Source organism: Cannabis sativa, chromosome 8 (assembly GCF_029168945.1).
Source record: "Cannabis sativa cultivar Pink pepper isolate KNU-18-1 chromosome 8, ASM2916894v1, whole genome shotgun sequence".
NCBI lineage: Eukaryota > Viridiplantae > Streptophyta > Magnoliopsida > Rosales > Cannabaceae > Cannabis > Cannabis sativa.
The window spans coordinates 14,182,430-14,209,541 of record NC_083608.1 but is presented as its reverse complement, the minus strand read 5'-3'; the positions used below and the strand labels follow the sequence as shown (position 1 = coordinate 14,209,541).

General features: G+C 29.7%; 1 protein-coding gene across 1 annotated transcript; it reads right to left on the bottom strand.

Moving 5' to 3' along the window:
- Positions 1-407: 407 nt before the first annotated feature.
- LOC115698087 (staphylococcal-like nuclease CAN1) lies at positions 408-26,782 on the bottom strand. Its single transcript, XM_061102419.1, has 4 exons — positions 26,542-26,782; positions 26,276-26,450; positions 26,119-26,184; positions 408-543 (listed from the first exon to the last, which is right to left on the bottom strand). The coding sequence occupies exons 1-4, from the start codon at positions 26,745-26,747 to the stop codon at positions 541-543; spliced, it is 450 nt and encodes a 149-aa protein (XP_060958402.1). The 5' UTR covers positions 26,748-26,782; the 3' UTR covers positions 408-540.
- Positions 26,783-27,112: the final 330 nt, after the last annotated feature.

Sequence of the window (27,112 nt, the reverse complement as noted above, 5' to 3'; positions counted from 1 at the left end):
TTTAATATCTTATAAATATAATTTTTTTTTATTAATGAATAGTATTAATGAGTGACAAAGGGATAATTAAAAAAGTAATATTTATTGTGGATTAAAATTTGATTTATTATATTTTTTGTGCTAAATTTAATATTTTACATCATTAAAGTTAAAAGCTCTTAAGGAGATACTTTAACTTATTTTCAAAAAAAAAGTCCAAAGTCAATTTAACTCCATAAATATTTGTATACATAATAGGCACGTTAAGTAATAGCATTATTGAGACTTAAAAAGATCCAAGCTAGGTTGGCATCCAACTAAGTACTCACTATCATGTGCTAAACCCACCTTAATTTCGTCTATTACAACAACAACATTGAAGACAAGTGTGCCTCGTTAAAACCCTCTAACACTATATATAGTTAGAGGGAAAGAGTACACACTATTAAGTATTAACTAAGTATATGAAGGAATTCTTTTTTGTTTACTTTTCCACTCCCATGGTTTCTCAGCATAGGGTAATGACCATATCCCCAATCCACCTCTCCTAGCCTTTAATTGTCACTAATATATAAAACTAGTAAACATCCCGCGCTTCGCGGCGGATATATAAAATATTTTAAATTATATATAAAAAATAAATTATGTATTTTAATTAATAATAATTACTTAACTTTACTATTAAAAAATTTGTGACATAAATACTTAAAATATTAAATTTATTGCTAATAAATAACATAAATCCTCATTTATGGTTTAATTTTTATTTTGATGCGTTTGTTAAATTCTGAGTTTGAATTTTATTGTGTGTGTTTTTAATGTTTGAGTTTTAGTGTTTTACTGGGGTTCTAATGTTTGAGTTTGTGTGAGATAGATTTCAAAAACCTTCAAGTAAAAATTCAATTCTCAAGTTCATATTTAAAGAATATATATGATAACTATAATAAAATATTCACAATGGATATATAACAAACTATACTTCTCAAATTATAACATAACTAATGATTAGAGGGCATGATTGAATAACATATATTAAGATTTATAGTTATAATATTAATATTTTTTATTAGAACATATAGCTAACTAACTACTAAAAATTTCATACACTTTTTTATTAAAAAATATAACTAATCGAAAATTAAAAAATTACATTAAATATTGAAATTCCGTATTTTAATATTCCCAGTTTGATTATTTAATTAAATGATTAATTAAATGCGGAATAATAAAACTGGTACTGAAAACAATTTTCTGTAGTTACAGAATGCAACTCTGTAACTCCAGAGAAACCCAGAAAAACAAACAGTGCATAAAAGTAAAAACACACAAGATTTTTATACGTGGTTTCAACAATCCTTTCAGATTGTTACTAGTCCACGGGGCCACGCCCAGAGATAAGATTCATTAGATCGGTATCAAAAATACAAAGTAATTGACTTATGCATAAATAGACTCCCTCTTATTGTATGCCGCAAGCTTGATGTATTCCACCTACTAACCGAATCTTGATAAAACTCCAAGATCTCGAACTCCCTTCGATCACCTTGAAGAGTGCTTGAATCCTCCCGATTCAAGGCTTAAAGGCTATCTCCCGAAAGCCTATACAACCATCTCCCGAAAGTTGTGTGCTTGTATCCTCCCGATGCAAGACTTCAAAAGCAATCTCCCGAAAGCTTGTAAATACCCTTCTCCCGAAGGTACACTGATGTTCTTCTTCGTTGTAGACTTGAATACAGACTCAAGACAATACAAACAACAAATAAACAGAGTAAGAGTAGAACAACTCTTCTCTACAAAACAAAGACACTCTTTTCTTATGATATGAAAGTGAATAAAAGAGTTAACATAACAAAGACACTCTTTCCTTAAGATATGAATATAATTCTAAGTGTGTGAAAGAGATGCCAAACCTAGCTACTATAAGATGTATTTATAATGAATATACATCTCATAGACAGCTTACGTTCGGTCTGAACAAGACCTCAACCCACTAGAAACTTCTCTAAAATAATTCTTCAATCAGTCCAGGAATTTCCATTTCTGTACCTACAGAATCGTGGGCAGTAACTACAACTTTCCTTTTATAGAAAAGGAAAGTTTAGCTCCGGTTTTCTCTTCAAGAAACCTGATCTTAGAAAATGGGAAACTCAACACAAGATCAGAATAACAGCTGGTTAGCAAAGAATCAATGTGTAATCAAAACTTACCATTTTTACCTCAATTTCCATTAATAGGAAAGCTAGTCAACTTTCCTTCCAAGTTTAGATTTACACAAATATGGAAACCATATCAATAAATGCCAGTCGAAATATATAAAGAATAATAAAATATTTTTGTCAATTAAATATGCCAAAAATGGAATTAACAATCTCCCCCTTTGGCACTTTGATTGACAAAACATTTTATTATGAGAAAACCTGCATCAAGTGTTAGAAACTAAAGCAAATAGCTTTTTAAAGATACAAGAGTATAGAAAATACTCCCCCTGCATGAAAGCTCTCTAACACATAAAACAAAGAACTTTTTTTGGACGGAAAAGCTTACAAACCGAAGGACACAACTTTTTAAACGGAAAAGTGTTAAACCACAAACAAGCAACTCCCCCTAAAACCAAGGGTCCAGAGTTGTAACAAAGAGTTCAATGAATCCAAAAAATAATACTACTCCCCCTTTTTGTCTATCAAGGAGCCAAAGATAACAAAAACAAACATGGACAAAGTCATAAGTTCAAATAAACATTAACAAAAAGCAAAAGATAAAAGATTGAACCACTTATTCATCATCATTGGGTCAGAAGTATTTCATGATGCTGTCCATCTTCCTAAGAAGCAAGGCCTGACTTGTCTCCATTCTTCCCAAACGCAAGTTGAATTCTACCATTTCTGTAGGAGCAGAAGTGGAAGCATCCACAGCGGGATCATTTGTAAGACCGGGAAGCGGGCCGAGCCTTTCTTTGAGCAGCTTTTCCTTGAGGAGGCTTCTCAGGAATTTTGAAAGTGGTTCCAACAGCAGGCATCTCAATTGATTCATTCTCAAGAATCAATTCCTCTTGATCAGATAAAATTTTATAGATCAAGTGAGGAAAAATGAGATTGAGCCTAGGTTTCTTACCCTTTCGAAGAGAGACAATTTGCTCCCAAATCATGTCAGCCAAATCAATTTTAGCACCAATTGAAACTTTATACAAAAAGAAAGCAAGTTCATTTGAAACATTTACCGGATTGGAGCAAGAAAACCAATTGGATAGGGCAAACCTCATGAGAGCAGCATGTTGATAGGTGAGTTGAGACATATGCATGGTGTCGGAGAGTTCAATTTCATTATCACCAGAGAGATAACCGAACACCTTTTGACGATCAAACTCCACATCAGTTGGCTCAATTCCCATAGGCAAATTGAGAGCCTCAGCAACATCCTTCACAGTAAAGGAATACCAGTGTCCTCTGACAAAAACTTTGCCAAACATGAAAGAGTCCTCATCGAGAAACTCATCAGTGATGTTAGCATAAAATTCCTTCACAATTCTATCCACATACCCATCAAAACCGATCAAGGTATCTACCCATTGTCTTTCTTTCAACATGTTATACACTCCAAAAGGCTTATGAGCAATAACATTAAAAATTTTCTCCACAGTAAAATTCCTATTCTCATAGAATTTCATATCTCTAGCATGATCATTATAACAAAAATAATGAGAGTGGGGCTTGAAGTTATCAAGAGAAATACCAGAGGGCCTCTTTCTTTTCTGTGGAAGAACAGAATTTGTAGAGACAATGGGCCTTTTTCCTTTGTCCTTCTTTGGAACAGCAGGAGGGACTGGAACAGATTCTGTAGTGACAGGCTCAGTTTCTGGTTCTTCACTCTCGGATCCAGAATCATCAACAACAGGAAGATCTTTGGACACAAATTCTTCACTTGAATCGGACAAGCCCTCTGAATCATGATCCTCCTCACTTTCTTCTGGTTCAGAATCCGAGGAAGAGACCGAAGGGGGATTCTCCTTGAGATTTTTACCCTTTGAAGATGAAGAAACCACCTTTTTCCCTTTGGATGCAATTTTAGGTTTAACCACTTCAGGCTTTTTAGGAGTGGAAACCTTGGACCTTGTTCGAGAACTCACCGTGGGCAAGGTCACCAAAGCTTGATCGACATTAGGAACACCATTCGAAGAAGAGGATTTCAACAATGTGTGATCGGATGAATGGGATTCATCATGATCACCCAACCCAGGTGTTGGAGAAGCAATAGGAGAGGCACCAACAAGAGGAGATGAGAAATTTGCCATTGATTTTCGAGCTTGGGTCTTCGATTTCTTGGCAGACTTCGTCGGAGCAGAAGACGAACAAGAAGCTCCGGTTGCTGGTGCAGGCGGCGCAGGAGGAGTCACCAGAGAAGCAGAAGCAGATCCACGAGTGGGCTTCTTGGATGGTTGGGCATTCTTAGTTTTGGCCATTTTTCTTTGAAACCCTAGAACACAAACCCTCTTACACTTTGAACAATGTTAGACCTTTGAGAAAAAAAAAATAGAAGGAGAAGAGAGAGTGGTGATCGTGGGTTTATGGGTAGTTGAGAATATATAACATTTCAATTTTAAATACCCAAAAAAAAAAAAAACTGAAAAGGGAAGGTAACTTCCTTACCTTTGACCCACGTGTGGAAAGAAAAAAGAGGAAACCAAAAAAGGTTTTTCAAGTATAGTCAATGTTTCCTTAAATGAAAAAAGGAAACCAATTATTCCCACAAAATCTAAGAAATAAAAACCCCACCAAATCCGAAATTGCCACCAAAAAGGAAACCAAAAATAATTAAATATTTAAGAACAAGTTTCCTAGAATTAGACCAAATCTCCACAAATAAAGGAAACACAAAATAGAGTATACAATTAACACATGTTTCCATAAAATGAAAAACTAAAAGAAAAAAAAAATGTACAAGGATTCGAAAAAAAAAAATTCAAAAAGAAAGAAAATATGCCCCCCTTTTTCTTTTATTTTTTCAAAAAATGCCCCCCAAAGAAAAATTGCAAATAAAGAACAAAAGAACACACCAAGACACAAAAAGCACTAATGACCACTTAAGAGCAAAAATTGTGTCTAAGAACATAATGAAACATAACAAAAAAATAACAAAAATTTTAACAAAGCTCACTTGACAACTCGATCACGAACCTTTTTTTTTTTTAATTTTTTGATTAAATGACAGAAAAATAAGATAACCTTGATATTTTTGCAACTAGAATTCACAATGTCCATTTGTCTTTGTCCCTGATGAAAAAATCAACCTCATAAGAATAATCAGAAATTATTTTATCAAACTAATGAAGTAATAGAATGAGGTCATACCGGTTCACAGGAAAAATTGACTCCATCACCAAGAATATTAAAGCACATCAAACAGTATGTAACAGCTTTATAACACCATTTTCGAGAATAAACAAATTTTACCACAAACTGTGTCAAGCATTAGTGTGTGAAAGTGTAAGCAGGGAACATTGCCCAATTTGTCAAAAAGACTTTTTCTGATAAATTGTACCCATAGGAGACGCTGTCACACTACCTCAATGGTAGCCCTTTTCAATGGTAGCGTATCTTCTACATAACTCCCAATTACATAGTTCCAACTTACTCAGAGATGGCTTTCACACATTGAGATAGGTAGCTCTATTCATCCAATGGAGCTTGAACACACAGTTTTTGAACACATTATTCGAAAATGGTAGCTTACATAACACTGTTTGATGAACCTGAATATTCCTGTGAGGAGTGAACAATTTTCCTGACAAACCTGTATGACATCATAATATTACAACATTAGCAATAAAATAATGACTGAAATTCTTATAAGGTTGAAATTTTCTTCTAGGACAAGGACAAGACATTATGAACTCTAAGACAACTCAAATATCAAGGATTATGAACAAATAAAAGCATTAAACAGTACAAACCCCTAAGGATTTCCTTAGAGAATTAAATCGGACCGAGTCAAGAGCTTTAGTAAAAATATCTGCAATTTGTTTGCTAGTTTCAACATATTCTAAGACAAGAATTTTATTTTTCACAAGCTCTCTAATAAAGTGATGACGAATGTCTATGTGCTTTGTGCGAGAGTGTTGAACATGATTCTTAGAAATGTTTATAGCACTAGTGTTATCACAAAAGATGGTTAAAGTTTTCAAACCCATAATCTGCCATCATTTGTTTCATCCATAACAATTGGGTACAACAACTACCCGCAGCAATGTACTCAGCCTCCGCTGTGGACAGAGAGATTGAGTTTTGCTTCTTGCTATGCCATGAAACCAGATTGTTTCCAAGATAGAAACATCCACCACTAGTACTTTTTCTATCATCTGCATTACCTGCCCAATCAGCATCACTAAAGCAAACAAGGTTAGAATTAGTGTCTTTTGAAAACCAAATCCCAAAATCAATAGTGCTATTTACATAGCGAATTATTCTTTTCACAGCAGAAAGATGGGATTCCATGGGATTTGCCTGATATCGTGCACAAACACCAACACTATAACAAATGTCAGGACGACTAGCAGTAAGATAAAGCAAACTACCTATCATACTTCGATACAAAGTTTGATCTACCTTTACTCCTTGTTCATCTTTGCTTAATTTCAAAGTTGTGCTCATGGGAGTGTTGGTATGTTTGGCTTTCTCAAGACCAAACTTTTTCACCAAGTTCTTTGCATACTTGCTTTGAGTGACAAAAGTTCCCTCATCTGATTGCTTCACTTGAAGACCGAGAAAATAAGTGAGTTCACCTACCATACTCATTTCGAACTCCTTTTGCATTTGGGAAACAAAAACCTGCACTTCAGAGTTAGAGGTAGAGCCAAACACAATATCATCAACATATATTTGAGCAACAATCACATCAGAATTAATGTTTTTGATGAAAAGTGTTTTATCAACATTTCCTCTCTTGTAATCATGAGAAAGCAAGAATTCAGTTAGACGCTCATACCAAGCACGTGGTGCTTGTTTTAGACCATACAAAGCCTTGTCTAACTTATAAACATGATCAGGAAAATGAGGATCCTCAAAACCTTTAGGTTGTTCCACATACACCTCTTCTTTTAATAGCCCATTCAAAAAAGCGGATTTGACATCCATTTGATACAATTTAATACCAAGAATGCAAGCTATCGAAAGAAGTAACCTGATCGATTCCAGTCTAGCTACTGGAGCAAATGTTTCATCAAAGTCAACACCCTCAACTTGAGTGTATCCTTGGGCAACCAACCTTGCCTTGTTTCGAATGATAGTGCCAAACTCATCACTCTTGTTTTTGAAGATCCACTTGGTTCCAATGATGTTCACAAACGGTGGTCTTGGAATCATTTTCCAGACTTTGTTTCGAACAAACTGATGAAGCTCATCCTGCATAGCTAAAAACCAATCTTCATCCATTAAAGCTTCTTTTACAGATTTAGGTTCTAAAGAAGAAATAAAACATAAAAATTGAATTATATTGGCATATTTTCTTCTTGTAACCATGCTCTCATCCAAGTTTCCGAGGATGAGATCTGAAGGATGATTCTTTTTAACCCTGGAGGATGGTTCCCTCTGTATTGGATCAGTGATTGAATTTAAAGGATACTCAGATTCTTTTGTTGTTGGTTTTTCTGTAGCAACAGATTCCTGCACAGTAGCCTCGACGACTGCTTCTGAAGCTTCGTCAGGTTCCTTTTCCTCAGCAGCAGGCTTTTCAAGCAAATCTTCAATCTGTTCTTCTGTGGAAAACTCTGAAAAATCTTTTAGATCATCAACAACAACATTAGCAGATTCCATAACAGTTTGGGTTCTCATGTTATACACACGATATGCCCTACTATTTGTGGAATATCCTAGGAAAACACCTTCATCACTTTTAGAATCAAATTTACCAATGTAATCACGATCTCGTAAAATATAACACACACATCCAAACACATGAAAGTGACTTACATTTGGTTTCTTACCTTTCCAGATTTCATATGGTGTTTTGTGAGTACCTGGACGTAAGAATACTCTGTTGATGGTATAGCAAGCAGTGTTAATGGCTTCGGCCCAAAGGCGCTTTGTGAGCTTCTTGCTATTCAACATTACTCTAGCCATTTCTGTTAGAGTACGATTCTTTCTTTCAACCACTCCATTCTGTTGAGGAGTTTTAGGAGCAGAAAATTCATGATAAATACCATTAGCTTTACAAAATTCATCATATATGGTATTTTCAAATTCCTTACCATGATCACTCCTAATCCTAACAATTTTTCCAATGTTACAATCTTTTTCAACTCGTAATTTCAAACACAAAGATTGGAAAGCTTCAAAAGTATCAGATTTTTCTCTCAAAAAATCCACCCATGAAAATCGAGAAAAATCATCAACACAAACAAAGATATACCTCTTACCATTTAAGCTTTCTACCTGGATTGGACCCATTAAGTCCATGTGCAAGAGTTCGAGAACTCTAGAAGTATTCACATCCGGGACACTCTTGTGAGAAATTTTCAGTTGCTTACCTAACTGGCATGGTCCACATTTTCCCAATGACTCTTTACCTAATTTAGGTAATCCTCGAACAATCCCTGAAACAGATAATTTTTTTAGATTTTCAAAATGGATGTGACCAAGTTTTTCATGCCATAGGTCAGTAACATTTTCGATGACAGAATGACAAGTGGCATGCGTAGTGAGAGTATAACAATTATCACTAGATCGCAGCCCTTGTAACACAATTTCATCAAGAATATTATATACATAGCAATGATTGCTATCAAAGCTCACAGTATAACCCTGATCACAAATCTGACTAATGCTAAGAAGATTGGCTTTCAGTCCTTCAACCAACATGACATTCTTTAGTTTAGGAAGCCCTTCGAACTTGAGAGTTCCCATTCCTATGACTTTACCAGTAAGACCGTTACCAAATGTAACTTCTCCACAGTGCATTGGTCTTATGTTCACAAGAAATTCTTTTTCACCTGTCATGTGTCTAGAACAACCACTATCAAAATACCACATGTTAGAAGCAACAGTTTTAAAACAAGTAGAACCTACCAAGCATTTGTTTTTGACAATCCATTTTTGTTTTTGTAAAACATGTTTATTTCCAATGTAATTAGATTTAAACATGTTATGCATGGTTATGCATTTAGGTCGAATGTGACCTTTTACTCCACAAAAATGGCAAATAGGAATGAAACGTCTTCCAGTCCCTTTGAAATTGTCAAACTTACCGTGCTGCTTCTTTCCTGGAACAGCAGAGTGCTTTGCTGTATAGACAGAAACCTGCGAGGTAGAAATAGTTCTTCCAGAAACAAAACTATTAGTAGTATTAGAAACAGGTTGATTTGGAACATAACCCAGCCCAGCATGATTGGTTTGGCCAGATTTTTGAATTTTTTCAAAGATGGTGGAACATGGATTTAGCATTTTAACATTCTTTTTAATGTTATCAATTTCCTTGGTTAAAGAAATAATCTTTGACTCTTTTAAAGACAATTCAGATTCACAACTTTTGAGTTTATCTTCCAACTCATTAATGTTATTACACAAAATTTTATTATCTTTAACCAGGGAGCGATTTTCAGCACAAGTTTCCAACCACTTACCAAACATTACCTTGTAGGATTCAACCATGGAATCCTCATCAATTTCTGACTCATCTGATTCGGATCTGGATTCTTCCTTATTGTCATTGATCAGGATATTGTACAAGCAAATGCTTTTTCCTTTTTCCTGCGAATTTCTTGACAAAACACTTGTTAGGACAACTTTTTCTTTTTCATCCTCACTACTCTCAGAATCATCACTCCAAGTAACATTTAATTCCTTTTTATTGTTAGATGAAAAAGGTTTAGAGGGAATATTACCAGAAATGTTACCTTTTGGGTTCTTTGAAAAGAACTTTTTATTTCCTACAGATTTCATGAATTTTTGGAAATTTTTTGCCAATAGAACCATTTCATCCTCATTTTCATCATCAGAAACAATATTTTCAGAAGCATTAAAGGCAATACCTTTACTTTTCTCATTCGAGAGGCTTTGCTTACTCTTTTTCTTGATTTGTTGATTCAACTCAAAGGTTCTTAAAGATCCCATGAGTTCCTCAACCTTCATTTTGCCAAAATCCTTTGCCTCTTCCATTGCAAGGAATTTTGTGTCAAACTTGTCAGGAAGGACTCGAACAATTTTTCGAACCAAGACAGATTCATCTAGTTTTTCTCCCAAGGCAAAAAACTCATTAGAAATATCAGATAATCTTTCATAAAAATCATTTAAAGTTTCAGTATCTGACATTCTCAATTCATCAAATCTAGTTTGCAGCATGGTAAATCGTGATCTTTTTACATCAGCAGTACCTTCAAATTGAATTTGAAGGATTTCCCATGCTTCCTTTGCAGATTCACAAGATGAGATCAATTTAATAAAGCCTTCACCAACACCATTAAAAATAACATGTAAAGCCTTATTATTATAACCAGACAGTTTTTCATCTTCAGTGGTCCAACTGAGTTCAGATTTTACCTGAATATTACCTTTTTCATCATTTTCAGTAGGTTGAGACCAACCTGTAAGAATAGCTCTCCATGCCTTCTCATCTTGCGATTTGATGAATGCTCTCATCCTGACCTTCCAATAAGGATAATTCGACTCATTTAATAGAGGAGGTCTAGAGATAGAGCTTCCTTCTGCAAACAAAGACATCTCACACAAAACAAGTTAAACAGAATAACCTCAAGATCTCACTAAGAATTTAGTGACTTCCTCTGATACCAATTGAAATTCCGTATTTTAATATTCCCATTTTGATTATTTAATTAAATGCGGAATAATAAAACTGGTACTGAAAACAATTTTCTGTAGTTACAGAATGCAACTCTGTAACTCCAGAGAAACCCAGAAAAACAAACAGTGCATAAAAGTAAAAACACACAAGATTTTTGTACGTGGTTTCAACAATCCTTTCAGATTGTTACTAGTCCACGGGGCCACGCCCAGAGATAAGATTCATTAGATCGGTATCAAAAATACAAAGTAATTGACTTATGCATAAATAGACTCCCTCTTATTGTATGCCGCAAGCTTGATGTATTCCACCTACTAACCGAATCTTGATAAAACTCCAAGAGCTTGAACTCCCTTCGATCACCTTGAAGAGTGCTTGAATCCTCCCGATTCAAGGCTTAAAGGCTATCTCCCGAAAGCTTATACAACCATCTCCCGAAGGTTGTGTGCTTGTATCCTCCCGATGCAAGACTTCAAAAGCAATCTCCCGAAAGCTTGTAAATACCCTTCTCCCGAAGGTGCACTGATGTTCTTCTTCGTTGTAGACTTGAATACAGACTCAAGACAATACAAACAACAAATAAACAGAGTAAGAGTAGAACAACTCTTCTCTACAAAACAAAGACACTCTTTTCTTATGATATGAAAGTGAATAAAAGAGTTAACATAACAAAGACACTCTTTCCTTAAGATATGAATATAATTCTAAGTGTGTGAAAGAGATGCAAAACCTAGCTACTATAAGATGTATTTATAATGAATATACATCTCATAGACAGCTTACATTCGGTCTGAACAAGACCTCAACCCACTAGAAACTTCCCTAAAATAATTCTTCAATCAGTCCAGGAATTTCCATTTCTGTACCTACAGAATCGTGGGCAGTAACTACAACTTTCCTTTTATAGAAAAGGAAAGTTTAGCTCCGGTTTTCTCTTCAAGAAACCTGATCTTAGAAAATGGGAAACTCAACACAAGATCAGAATAACAGCTGGTTAGCAAAGAATCAATGTGTAATCAAAACTTACCATTTTTACCTCAATTTCTATAAATAGGAAAGCTAGTCAACTTTCCTTCCAAGTTTAGATTTACACAAATATGGAAACCATATAAATAAATGCCAGCCGAAATATATAAAGAATAATAAAATATTTTTGTCAATTAAATATGCCAAAAATGGAATTAACAAATATCTATACATAATAAAATCATATTAAAAGATTTATTTTAAAATAACTAACAATTAATTTTGTTATTAGTTTGTAATTAAATATTTTTTATAAAAAAATATAATGTATATATGCTTAAAAAATTATAATAAAAAGCCAACTAACACACTTCCAACATGTACATCTTTTCGATATATACAAAATAAAAAATTAATTCAAGGATTATAATAATATAAAATTGAAAATAAAAGAGTATGTAAAAAATATGTGTATCTTTTATTAGGTTTATATAGAAAATAAAATTCAGAATAAATTGATAAAAAAAAATAACAAAAATTAGTTATATTAATTTATGAGAATATTGCAACAAAAATAACAAAAATTAGTTATATTAATTTATGAGAATATTGCAACAAAAATTTTATTAGCACGATATTTCAAATTAACAATGGTAATTTTGGATGCAGTATTTTAATTTTTATGTATCAAATTTAAATTTTTTAATATCTTCTTATTGAAAATTCTATAAGATATAAATTCCAATTAGTTGGTAAGAACATGAAGTGAGTAAGAGTAAAGATGATTGTTGAAAAAAAATAAATAATAATAATAAACTATGATTATGAGATTTAGAGAGATGTCACATACAAAAACTCATTTCACACTTTTTGGCAAAATATATAAATTAGAAAGAGAAACATTGCATACTATCTCTAGAATTTAAAATTGATTATATCACAAACAAACTTTTTTAGCCATAAATCAAATTGCCATAAACTATACATACACACAAAATTATATAATTGCATAAATTCAAAGATATATATCTCTTCAACTTTTTAGTAATTATTGCAACAACAATAACAATATTGAAATATACATGATTAATTATCTAAGAAAATAACAACATATAAAACCATCATAATTAATCTTATGAATAATATAACAATTACCTAATAATCACATAAATATGCATGATTAGTAATCTTGCTCTAGAGCACCAAATAAGTGAGTAGGAGTTTTGTCAAAAAAAAAAAACAGAAAAAAAAGAAACGTGAGAGAGAGGTGGTTGCAAAAAAAAAGTGGGAGTTTTGTTAAATATGGTTAGGTTTAAGTTTAATTAGGATATAGTGGAGAGTTATTATATTTATATATAGATATTTTTTAAAAAAAATATATGATGATTTCAAAATAGAATATCAATATATATATTTATACGTGATTTTGAAATATAGATTTTTAAATTATTATTATTTTTAATAATTAATAATTTTAGATTTTTAAATTATTAATATTATTAATTAATAATTTTAAAAGAGTATGAATAAAAAATTAAAAAAAAATAAGAAAATAGTTAGAGGTGTTTAGAAGAATTTTAGACCGCCACGTCATCGCCTCATACTTCTCATTTATATATACTAGTTTATTGTTACGTGCGATGCACGTATGCTATGTTTTATATTAAGTATTATATTATGAGTTCGTAAGGAAATAAATGAATAAAAAATAAATAATATTTAATTTAGAGAGATTTGAATAATAAATTTAAATTAAACTTTTATGTCCAGTAAAAACATATTGGAAACAATAATAATAAGCTTATAATATATGTTGCATTTGTTCCAGTTCTTAAAATAATAGCAGCAAGAACATCTTTGACCTGGAAAAACAAATATTACAAAATTAAGAATAAGCAAAGCGTGTGTAAATTAGACAAAGAAGGAACCCTCAATTCTCAAAGTCTCGATTATAAAGTAACAAAGAAGTATTAAAATTTCATCTGCTCATTATAAAGCCACCTTCACTCAAAATAGCACAACAAAAGTAACAAAAAAGTATTAAAGGTGTAAATTTTACCAAAAGTAATGAGAATTAACAACTGATGATTGCATTCTGTTTCAGTAGGTGAAATTGAGAGAGAGAGGCTTTTGTTGTGTTTGCCTGTATGGGTGATGAATGGGTTAATCGTAAAGATTGTTTAATTTTTTGGGTTTAATTATTGAGTTTATTTTTTGAAATTTGAATGAAGCAGTGTAAAAAAATTTGAAAATCAACTTATCAAAATTATTGAGTTTATTTTTTGAAATTTGTTAGAGAGATATGTAAGTTAATCGTAAATATTATTTAATTTTTTTGGGTTTAATTATTGGGTTTATTTTTTGAAATTTGAATTTAGCCGTGTAAAAAAATTTCAAAAATGGTAGGATTTGTTGGAGAGATATGTGGGTAAGATATTTTTTTAATTTAAAAAAAGATTGTTTAATTTTTTGGATTTGATTATTGGGTTTATTTATTTGTTAACGTTTAACGTTAACAGTCTGTTAAGTTAATCGTGTAAGGCTAAATAAAAAAGAATCGTTAAACCAAGAATCGTTAAACCAAGAATTGCCGTTAGATAGGAACTTTTAATATATAAAGATATATAGACTAGCAAAAATTACGTGCGAGGCACGTATACTAAATTTTATGCTAGTTTTTTTTCTATGTTATTTGAAAATGATACAATTAAAAATTAAAGAAAAAATATTATTAGTTATTAGGTAAGATTATTATTATGTGTATTTAAATATTATAGTTTATAATATTGTCAATTAAAAGTGAATACCGAATGTAATATATTAGTGTTTAAGAAATCTTGATGATTTAAATATGTTCTAAGTTAATCCAAAAATAAATTAAAAGGTGATGTTCCAAATACTTAAAGAAACATTACTTAAATGAGTGTAAGATAAAAAGAAAATTAAAAATCAATCTCTAAATTGTTGATAATTGAAGATAGCATTTGTCTAAAAATTGTAGATAAGAAAACTAATGATAGTCATTGGTGGATTTCAATTTTCATTTGCTTCGATAGAGACAATAGTGTAATTTTTGTATTTTGCACTTTTCATTCTAGCCGGGTCTGCATATATCTGGATTGTCCATTTTTTCATTGATAAATTAAATATGGTAGTGTCGACAAAGCAGCGGTGTTCCTACAAATCGTGATGTATTTTCATTTAAAATGATTAGACATGGTGTGCATAGCTTATTTAATTAAAAAAATCAACTTATGAAAGGCATGTAAAACTATTTTATTTTTTTAAAATTACACCTTTGCAGTATATTTCATTAGTTGGGCAACAGTACACGAAAATATTTTTTCCATAATATTTGCGAACATGACAGCAGATAGGCTTTTTGTATTGTCATCAAGTTCAACATATGCTATAGCACTGTAAAATAATAAGATTGTTAGTATCTTTTTTTTATTATTATTATTTTAACTTAATTTCAATAACATCATATATTTTTTGTAATATATCGTGGTGTAAGAAATCCTTCCTGGCTGCATGATGGCTTGTCACATATAATTTTTTCATTGCAATTGTATAAATCTATTTTTTTATGACATGCGTCACATGACATGTAATAAAAACTCTGGACAGTATCAGTTATTTTTATTGCCGCCTCAATCCAAAAATAATTTTTCTACATCCAAATTAAATGGTGTTAATAATAGTAAGATATTGAAACAAAAGTTTTATAAAGTAAATATTGTAGTAGTCTTTACCTCATTCAGTTGCAGATTTTTCATCAACTCTGAAATTTGGATGTTAGTCACTATTTTGTCAGACATTTATTTGTATAGACTAAAACATACATGATTATGAATAAAGTGCGGAATTAATAAATCATATATGCACTATAATTTAAGGATCGAAATACCTCCAGCCATTGATTCTTGAGCTTCAAACCCACATAAGCTTTGATCTGCAAGGGAAACTGGTTGATGTGGGTAATCGGGCTTCCTCGCTCTCTCAACTCTCTTTAGATGGATTTTGCTGTTATGAACAGAATGAGTGAGGAGCTCGGGGACCGAGACCCTATATTTATAGGTGAGATACTCCATCAGTATCTGTGCCACATTAATTGTCAGAATATTTTGACAATTAATTCAGGAAATCAAATCAGGTAATGAATATAGAAATTTGACCATATATAGAATATTACGTAATTGATTCTTTCCAGATTCAATGAATAGAAAATATTCATTTATCAGAATCAATAATATTATTTTATTTCCTTAATTAGAAATATTCTAATATTCTCCCACTTGGTCAGCATTTAAACTAAAACATTCAAACCCAAACGTTCCTCATTATATAATAAACATACGAATCATAGCGACATGTCCTCAATATAAGTCGAGTATTATCTTCCATGTATTACGATATATTTATTATATAACAATGTACTTTATGTGGCAATGTACTTAAGTGAATAAACCCTAACCCTTATGTTTATTCACGTCCTCTTACGATAATTTTCTCAGATGAAATTAAGGTGCACATAAATATGAGAAAATATCGAAATTAGAGTTTCATTAAATAATTTTTGGTTGTACAAATAAAAAAACTGCATATGGGTTAACTGAATCCCATATTTACTTTATGATCCTTGAATTTGTGTTGCGGCATGCCTTTAGTCAAGGATCTATGCGATCACCCAATTCAGTTTGCGTGATTAATGACCACTTATCACGCCTTTTTATGGCTAAATACTTAATGTCGATATGCTAGCTTCGACCAGTACTCTTAGAGTTATTAGCCATAAATATTGTAGCTAAATTTATCGCAAAATTTTCTTAATGGCCTAATGAAACTGTAATTCTGAACTCTAGGCCTACTATGAAACTCTATAATACATCATACGAGATGTATCCTCAAAACAATAAATGAATCTGACTTCTATAGTGGAAATAACAATCAAGATTCTCTACAATATAACTTACTGGTAATCTTAAGGACGTAATAAAATATTGATTTACGTGAATCAATACAACCAGTGAAGTATGTTAGAATCTAATTGGTTAACTATATTTCCAGATGGTCAATTCATCTTAAAATATGTACGAATATAATTTTTAGTATCTTAAAGATACCTCATCACTTTGTATGAAAAATAAAGTGGTCTTAACTTTAGTTATTCTGATACTACTTAACGATCCTGAAACAAATGTAATGCAAAGTCTTATTCAGACTCTTAGGCATACATTAGGCTTCTAAAATAGAAGCAAATGAATGTTCTTAATTTATTCTCATTCTAAATCATTTTTCAGATGTCGGTTTGAGTTGAATTTATCACACTTAAAGATAAAAGTTATATCAAATGAATAATACATAATTTTATTTAATCAGAGATGATGTGGCTACTCTCTAATTAATTAAAATTATACATGTTATTTATATTCATTATCTCAAAATAATAATTTGAGATATGAATTATTTCACCTCATATAGAAAACTTTTATCATCATTTGCAAGTAACATATTGTGTACGTATAAAACAAATATTACTCCCACTAACCTTCTGGTATATAATTATTTCCATAATTCTCTTTTCAAGTCTAAATGAAAAGATGATATAATACCAATTTGTGAGATGTTTGTTTTAATCTATAGGTAGACACCTTAAGCTTGCATATGTTCACCACTATTAGAGGAAAATCTTTATGGCAATCTGTATATTCTCCTCTAGTTCACTGTTTGGAACTGATTAATGAATTGAAACGAGCAACAAATGCCAAGGTCTATAATAGAATCATTTATAAAAACAAGTGAGAATGTAAATCTCTTTTGTTATTGATTCTTAGTTCAAAATGAACTTTTTAGCAATGAATATTCTTTTATATTTTTATGTTTCTCAATGTTGCCTAATGAATATTATTGGTGAAAAAACTTATGCTTAATTAATGTTCTCCACCCATTAGGCAACTTTACTAAAGATAAACTTTATTGCTCTTTAAGATATTCATTTCTTCATTCATGCCATGTTGTACTACAACTTCAATTCTTTATCATTCTATAATTTAATTTGTGTCTCAAATTAATATTGTAGTTGAACTCTTATTGTACAAAATGTAATCACTAGAAAATATTGATCTTACTGTTCTAATAAGTCATCTTAAGGATGGACCAACAAACTCTTAAAAGAGCAAATGGTTCAATAACATGTTATTTTAGAAATTGTAAGCAATTACTAAATAACATAACTTATTAGAATTTTACCAATGACTTGTATATTATTAATGATTAGTTATGAATTCTCAATAACCATTAATCTTAAGGGTTGTTGTGAATCATAATTAATCTAACACTTGAGGTGGAAGTTTGAGAAAATATGAATGATCTTTCTCGGAAACTAGGTTCCTAGATTGATCACTCCCACTGATCAAGTCAATTCTTAATTCCACAATTCTAGTGTTGTGAGATAAATAATAAAATATGTAACCCTTAAACCTTATAGCTTTTCAAATGAAATATGCTCATTTATGGTTTAGGGCCCAGATCTTTTCTTTGACAATTGTACTCTAACTATATATGGGTATTTATAAAATGTGTACATGTCATCAAGTCGGTTTTCAACCTTATCACAACTCAAAATATGTTTGAGAAACAACTTTGGTTAGAACACGATTCGATATGTACACCCCATTGTTGAGTATCAATAGACAAAGATTTAAGAAAGATTGGAGTTTGCTATGTAGGCTCCACCCCATGTCCAAAAAATGCTTAATTTCTTAAATCTGTTACACACTATAATTTGGGTGTACCAAGCATATGTATCGGGCAATGAACCCATGCTTTTAAATAAACTTTACAAATAGACTGGGAGTTTATCCATACTCACGAATTTTAATGTAGTATTCTCCATTTTATATTTGATCTCACTATCTTAATATGCAAAATGCACCATTTCTCTACTTAAGATTTAAATGTCTTTGAAACATATAAATCTATACTTTTGTAGAAAAATTATTTATGTGAGTAATCGTTAAAAAGGAGATGCAAAATTTGAGTCCATGTCTTCAAAATTAATTGACTTGTATGATTTCTAATATGATAGAATTCTAGTATGCACCGATTTTTGACTTGTTAGAATACATATTCTTAATGAAATTCACACAAGTTCTAAATAAAGTTAGTAAAATCAAGTGTAATGAAGATCCCCACCATTTACTAACATTTATTCTATTTATGGAGATATGTTCCATAATTTTTGGTGATATAATGTAGAAGAATTCTTATTAATAACACATTTCTTATTGTCAGATTGAACTTGCATATCTTTATGAGTGACATCATTTGTAGTAAAGACCTCTAAATGTGTCTAAATCAAGTTTCAATAGAATCTTGGAACATAAAGATCTTTGCCAATTTGTAACGCCCCGATATTTTGCCTTATTTTACAAAAATACTATTTTCATGCATAATTTGAAAAGATAAAAAAAATAATTTAAATACAACAGTAGATTTTAAAAAAAATCAAAATGCAACAGAGAAGGATCCTTCATTTGTAAAACAAGATACAGTAAGTAAATAATTTTAAATAATGCATTTCCACTGTGTTAGATTTATCAACTTCTTAAAATAAAACTAAGGCACCACTGGCGTTCTAGATCGTTTGTCCGCCCGTAGCCGCTCACAAACATACGTACCGAATCGACTCGCTCACTATACATACTTCCCTGTCTAATACCTGTAGGGGGAAAGTAAGGGGGGTGAGCTAAAAGCTCAGTAAGGAAATGCTTATCAAACAATACCATATAATATCACACATACCATTAATGTATTTATTAAGTTTTAGCAATATCATACATGCTCTTTTATAACTATAACCAAATAACTGTACATATGGAAACCTTTATCATACAAGTCTATATTATTTGTTCACACCGTACACATATACAGAGATCATAACTCCAATATCATACTCATAACATAATCATATCAATACTATAGATAATAATAACATTATCACAACATTGGCATATCATAGCCATTACTTACATAACCCGGGCCTAGCCTGACCCTACAATATCCTGGGCCTAATCTGCCCATATAATAACATGGGCCTATGCAGCCTTACCATTGTTATAGGATAGGGTATCTCTATATTCAACAAGAATATCACCGTATCATACCCACCATAACACCCCATACACGACTCAAGAAATGTAGGGTAGGGTATCTCTACATTCAATCCGCCTTATCCCGTATCATACCCCACCATGGTCCCTCACTTTACCCGAGACGTTAGCATACAACATATAACATACAACATAAACCATACACCATACAACATACAATACACAACATACAAACATACAACATATACAAGTCATACAACCATAATCTATGTATCAATTCACAAACTCATATCGTGTCCATACCACACATTCTCGCACCATATACATATTCATAAAAACAAATCATAAGTCATATTTCAATACATAAAGAATTTAAATTTATGTAGATAAACACATACAAAACTATCTAATTTCCTTACCTCAAATCCCGCTGCTTAAGAGTTGTTATCTCGTCACTACTACCTATAATAACACATGGGTCAAGGCCCTAACATTAAAATTCACACTCTTACAGTACAGCAGAAAGAATACTATTTTTGACCAATAACTACACGAATTCAGTAAAAGTTTCCTTCATAAAAATTATAGGAAATTCAATTATCTTTCCAACGATATATAGATCATTAAAAATGGATTAAAACTGAGGGAGTTATGATAGTTTTACTGAAACTATTTCTGAGAAGGAATATGGAGTAACGAATCACAGGAGACATCGGAAATACAAAGTTTTGATACTAAAATATTCCAAATCAGAGAATACTCTCTTCATAAAAGTTTTAGAAAATCAAATTCCCTTTCTAATGACACTAAAATCTTTAAAATCGGAGTTATAACGTAAGAGATATAGATATTATACCGAAACAGTTTTCTAGAAATCCTGAAACAAATGGATTTCGAACTACAGCAATAAAACAATAATTTTGACTTAGAATAATCAATAATTAGTGAATGGTTTCTTCATAAAACATTTGGAAAATTGAATTATCTCTTCAACAGTACCAAGATTGCTAGAATCGGATCATTATTCAGAGAGATATTTGGATTTTACTGAAACAACTTATATAGAAAATATGAAAAACGATTTACAACAAACAGCGTAAAAATACTAATTTTTGACATAGATAAATTTCGATTCAGTAAAACTTTTCTTCATAAGAATTATAGAAAATTTAATAAGCTTTCTATAGACACCAAGATTGCGAGAATCAGATGAGTATTTAAAGAGATATGACAGTTTTACTGAGACATGTTTCATTCTGAAAAATAAGAAAAGGAGACCTACGAAAATTCTCCTATTGTGATCAATAAATAAGTAAATGTAGAGTTTCTTACCTCAAATACATCAAGCTACTTGGATCGATAGACATAAGATGATGGTGATCAAAGATGAAAGTGAAGAGTGGTATAGATTTGGCTAAGGATGTAATGGAAAGATGACTTGAAAATTTTTAGGGTTAGTCTTGCTCAGATAGGTGGGAAGAATAGAACGATATAATTTTAGGGTTAATGAAACCTATACTATTCTGACTCTTATTAGCTTTAGTTTTATGAATAATAATAATATTAACATAATAACAATAATAATATGATAAATTATTAAATAAACAAATATCTAACTTTTAAATTTAAATTGTAAGCTCTCAATCTCGTAACTTTAGGGGCTTAGTTTTGACCTAGAAAAATTACGAATTCTGATATAGTTATTTCTACAAAATTTATAGATCTTTAAATTATCTTTCCAACGCCACTGAAATCACCTTAATCCGAGCTCTAGAACTCCAGATATGATCATTTTAGTAAAACAGTTTTTAATCCTGCGAATTTATCCAAACCTACGAATTTTTAACATTAATTAATTAAACTCACTAAATATATTATAAAACCCTAATGGACCTTCATATTGGGCTTTAATTAAACGATTACTTACTCTGTAAAAATACCATAATATTTTACTTTCGTAGTTAATACAACTTTAACTCTCTCTAGAAAATTGGTACAACTACTCTAAGCAATAATATCAACTCACTAACAACACAAAGAAACAAGATAATTATCCTCGCTCAATTAATATCCAAAAAAAAAAAAAAATTTAAATACTATTTTAATCTGGATATTACACAATTTTAAAACAAAGCCACTACTATATTGCTTGTTCCTTAAACTTCTAAATGTGAGAACTTATCTTGTCTGTGGATAAGATTTGCTCACAGTTACTGACTTTCTTAGGTTTATTTGTGAACCTTGCAAGAAATTATGAATGTGGAATTACAATCTAAAATAATCCACTATGTGTTAATAATCACATTAACTATATTAGAATGAATTCATACACAATAAATTAAAATTTATTGGTGATAATAAAGTGTGATTTATTTTTCTTAATTATACAGTAAAAATTGTATATGCTAGATGAAGTTATCAGAATAAATTTTGAAAATTTCTACTGTTATGGAAGAAATTTTCTACTAGTATGGAAGAAATTTATGAATAGTGATGTAATAAAATTACATATATAGTTTTGAGGTTTAAATGAATCATGTTTTTACCAATGAATAAACATGCTTAAATATGAAATCTTATTAAACAAAAATTGCCTGTGGGCTAAATTTTTAATTTAATAAGATTAGATTTAGATGTAGATTATGATAGATTTACACAATTTATGAAAAACTTAAAGTTTAATATTTCTATCTTAATGAAAGGTATGAAACACTTAATTATTTATAAATGTTTCAAAATTTTATACTTTATGATAAAATTATTAAATTAAATCTACATAATTTCCTGTGGGATAAATAAAGAGAATTTAATTTAACATATTAATCATGTGAATATAATAAAATCCCTGTAGGGTAAGATTATTATGTTCACATAATTCATGTCCATTATGTGATCTTAATCCACTTAATATATATAATTTTATATAATTAAGGATGATGTGGCTACTCCCTAATTATTTAAAATTATGTGGTTCACTAGACACCAAAGTATAAACTGAAGATTAAAATTTTACTAAATCCAAAATTGCATGTGGGCTAAATTTTAAATTTAATAAAATTAGATGAACTTTATGATAGATTTAATCAAACAATTAGTTTTGGAAAATGAAGGTTTATTATCTATCTTTAATTAAATTTGTGATAACACTATTAAATTAAATCCCCATAACTCCATGTGGGGTAAATTAAGAGAACTTAATTTAACATATTATCCTAATTAATTATACAAATATAATAAAATCCCTGTGGGGTAAAATTATTATACCTATATAATTAATAACAAGTTATGTCCATTAAGGTGAATTTTAATTAATATAATTTTATACAAGTAAGGATGCTGTGGCTACTCCCTAATTATATAAAATTATATTTTCACTTTGACATTAGGTATTGGGCTCTACCTAAAAGTAATTTCGTTATTAACATAGTAGACAATCACTGAGATTAATGCTCCTAGTGTGGTCGTCCGAAGATCATTAAAAACCGTTCTAGATATGAGCATTTGTCCCAAATTCATGTTTTCTTATGTCAAACCACAAAATTACTTACATTTTATTCATATTTTATTCATTTTAGGAAGTTTTATGAATATTTTATGAATAATTTTATGAAGTTTTATGAAACTTAATGTGCTATATAAAATATTCAACCTATCTTAATGTTTGAATATTTCTAAATATATCTAGCACTATAAAAGGAATTTATGTATAGCATTTAAATCATACAAATCTAAATTAATTGCATTAAACATAAATTTGCCAAATAAATACAAATTAATACAATTATTGTATGATAAGAATTAAATGCTTAATTCCATAATATATAATTAATTATGCATTTATGACCATATAATATCTTAAATATTTGCACTAATAATTAATTTGTATAAATAAGGTAAATATACAAATTAGTACAATTAATTATATGAAATGAATTAAATGCAAAATTAAAGAATGTACTTAATGACAGATTTTTCAAATTTTATTAATTTAAACAATAAATTGCATAAATTTAGTAATAAATAATTAGATGCACAATTATACCAATTGCACAATTATTACATGCCTAAATAAATCATGTAATTAATTACCAAATTAAAACAAATTTCTATTTTCAATTTATACTAGATATATGTATTAAACAAAAATAGAAAATTGACTAAATGCAATTTATGGACTAAATTAACACAAAATAGGAAACTAATTAATATTCCAAATAAATAAAAAATTTATAAAAAATTCGGAATATTTCCTTTTTTTTTTTCTTTTGGAAAAAAGCACTGCCTTGAAAAACGACACCGATGACCAAAATTTATGAAATCAATTCCAAAATGATCTAAATGAAAAAATTAAGCCATTCATATAGATTTCATGCATCGAAAACACGTAAAACAAAGACTTTAAAATCACCAAAAATTTCGGGTCCAAATTTTTTTTTTTTTTTTGGAGATTTCTTTGTTTTTCAAAATGAGTTTTCATGCATTAGAACAATCTATATTAATATTTGAATGTATTGATTCAGAATGTATAATGTATATATAAACATATACATATATATATACAGAAAATAAAATAATGTACCGTATGTATATATATATATAAACATGAAATGTATATATGTATATATTTATATATAGCATTTAGGTATATAAATAATATGATATAATGAATATATGAACATATATATACAATATATATACCTAATGAAATGAAGAAAATATCTATATATATGTATAAACTATATATGAATATATATATAAACTGAATGTATATATAAACAGAATGTATATGAATATATATATATAAACTGAATGTATATAAGTATATACATATGAAAATGTATATATATAATATGAATATATATAATATGAATGTATATATGAACCCGAAAACGAATATATAATATATATATATATATGAACACCGTATATACGTATATATATATTAAACTCAAACTAAATCAAGGCAGAGATATATAATCCGCTCTGATACCAACTGTTAGACATTTATTTGTATAGACTAAAACATACATGATTATGAATAAAGTGCGGAATTAATAAATCATATATGCACTATAATTTAAGGATCGAAATACCTCCAGCCATTGATTCTTGAGCTTCAAACCCACATAAGCTTTGATCTGCAAGGGAAACTGGTTGATGTGGGTAATCGGTCTTCCTCTCTCTCTCAACTCTCTTTAGATGGATTTTGCTGTTATGAACAGAATGAGTGAGGAGCTCGGGGACCGAGACCCTATATTTATAGGTGAGATACTCCATCAGTATCTGTGCCACATTAATTGTCAGAATATTTTGACAATTAATTCAGGAAATCAAATCAGGTAATGAATATAGAAATCTGACCATATATAGAATATTACGTAATTGATTCTGTCCAGATTCAATGAATATAAAATATTCATTTATCAGAATCAATAATATTATTTTATTTCCTTAATTAGAAATATTCTAATATATTTCGCTAATATATTTAATTGTGCTTCTAATTTATGAGCACATGATCAAAAATAATGCTGTAATGTACTCTCTGATTTGTTTTTTTTTCTTTTTTTTTGCATCTAATGCCTCATGTTTAATTATGATAAGTTTTGGTGGGTTTTAGTAAATGTTTTTCTTCTTCTGGTTTGCATTAATAGCTAGAACATGGAGAAATTAATAAGATTGACATTCCTTTTTGTCGCAGCATGTACAAAGCAGCATAATTATAATAATGCTTTAAGTTGCTATTATTTTTATTTAACAGAAGACGAAATTATAAATTTATGACTTCTTAATTATACTGTATGTGCTAAAATATAACTTTTTCTTTAATGAGTGTTTTTATAAGAAAATGGTAATTCTAGAAGAGAAGAAGAGAAGAAGAGAAAAATCATAGATGTACAACAGCAAAAACCCAATCGTATTTTTTTAGATTTAATGGGATTTATTTTATTTATTTTATTATAAATAAATAAAAAGTGACTCATGAATTTCTTATAAATTATTTTATTTTTAATAATAAACTATTTTATTTTTAATATAAATAAAAAGTCACCCATGAATTTCTCATAAACTATTTTATTTTTAATAATAAATCATTTTATTTTTAATATAAATAAAAAGTCTCCCATGAATTTCTCATAAACCAAGAATTTAGTTATATAGGCACACTTTATATAGAATAGATTATACAAAAAATTATTAGTTATTATTCTTTAGTTTATAAATAAATTAATTAAACTTTAAGAAATATTTTATAAACTAAAGTATATACCGTATCAAATTTCTTCCTATCTTCAAGTGGGTGGTGCCATACGTATCCTTCTTTCAATAATATTTCCTACACATAATAATAATAATAATTAAATGAGTAGAAATAGATTATCAAATATGATTTATCAAAGATGTATGTATAAGGATATTGTTTCTACCTGTACAAAAATACCATTGCAGTATATATCTCCAACGATACGGTTTTGACCGGATTTAATAAAATTGTCAATTCCATATGTTATAATCTTCAAGCATTTTCCTATTACCAATTTTTTTAGTTTATTTTTGGGCTCCTCTGAAAATGGCATGCCGTGTTCAGGTGCATCTATCCCTCTAAAAAAAATAATAATTTTATAATTAAGATTAATGTTCTAGAAATAATGACATAGAATAAAGATAGAACTATAATAAAATTATTACTTACTTTAAACGAATTTTAAGACTTTGAGCTCTGATAGTGATATTAAGTTTGTGAGAAATATAAGTTCTATACTTGGTTTTGTTGTAATAGTTTGGTATGTTAATTGATTTTTTCGAATCAATGTATATCAACAGCGTATCACCATCCAAAATGTCTTCTTCTTTCACAGGAAGTGAATTTATAATAAAATTTTCATTTTGCTTTGTCATGATGAAGATAATCAAATAATTGAAGAGTTATCTAATGTTAAATTAATAAAAAAAAAGTTATTCTAAGAATATTTACCATATAAAAATAAAAATACATATAAGTGACCATTTTATATCATTATATGATTAGTGCAAATATATATTGTATATTTCATATTTATATATGTAAAAAAATAGTGCAAAGTTAGAATTGGATACAAATTTACAATATTCCAAAATAAATATAGAACCACAATTCACTTGCAAATCTAATATGAAAAAAGTCATAATAGGGTTTTTTGATAATGAAATAAATATTATATTTAGTGTGATTTTATAAAAAAAAATATATATAAAAGAAGTTTTAAAGAAAAAAAAAGAATAAT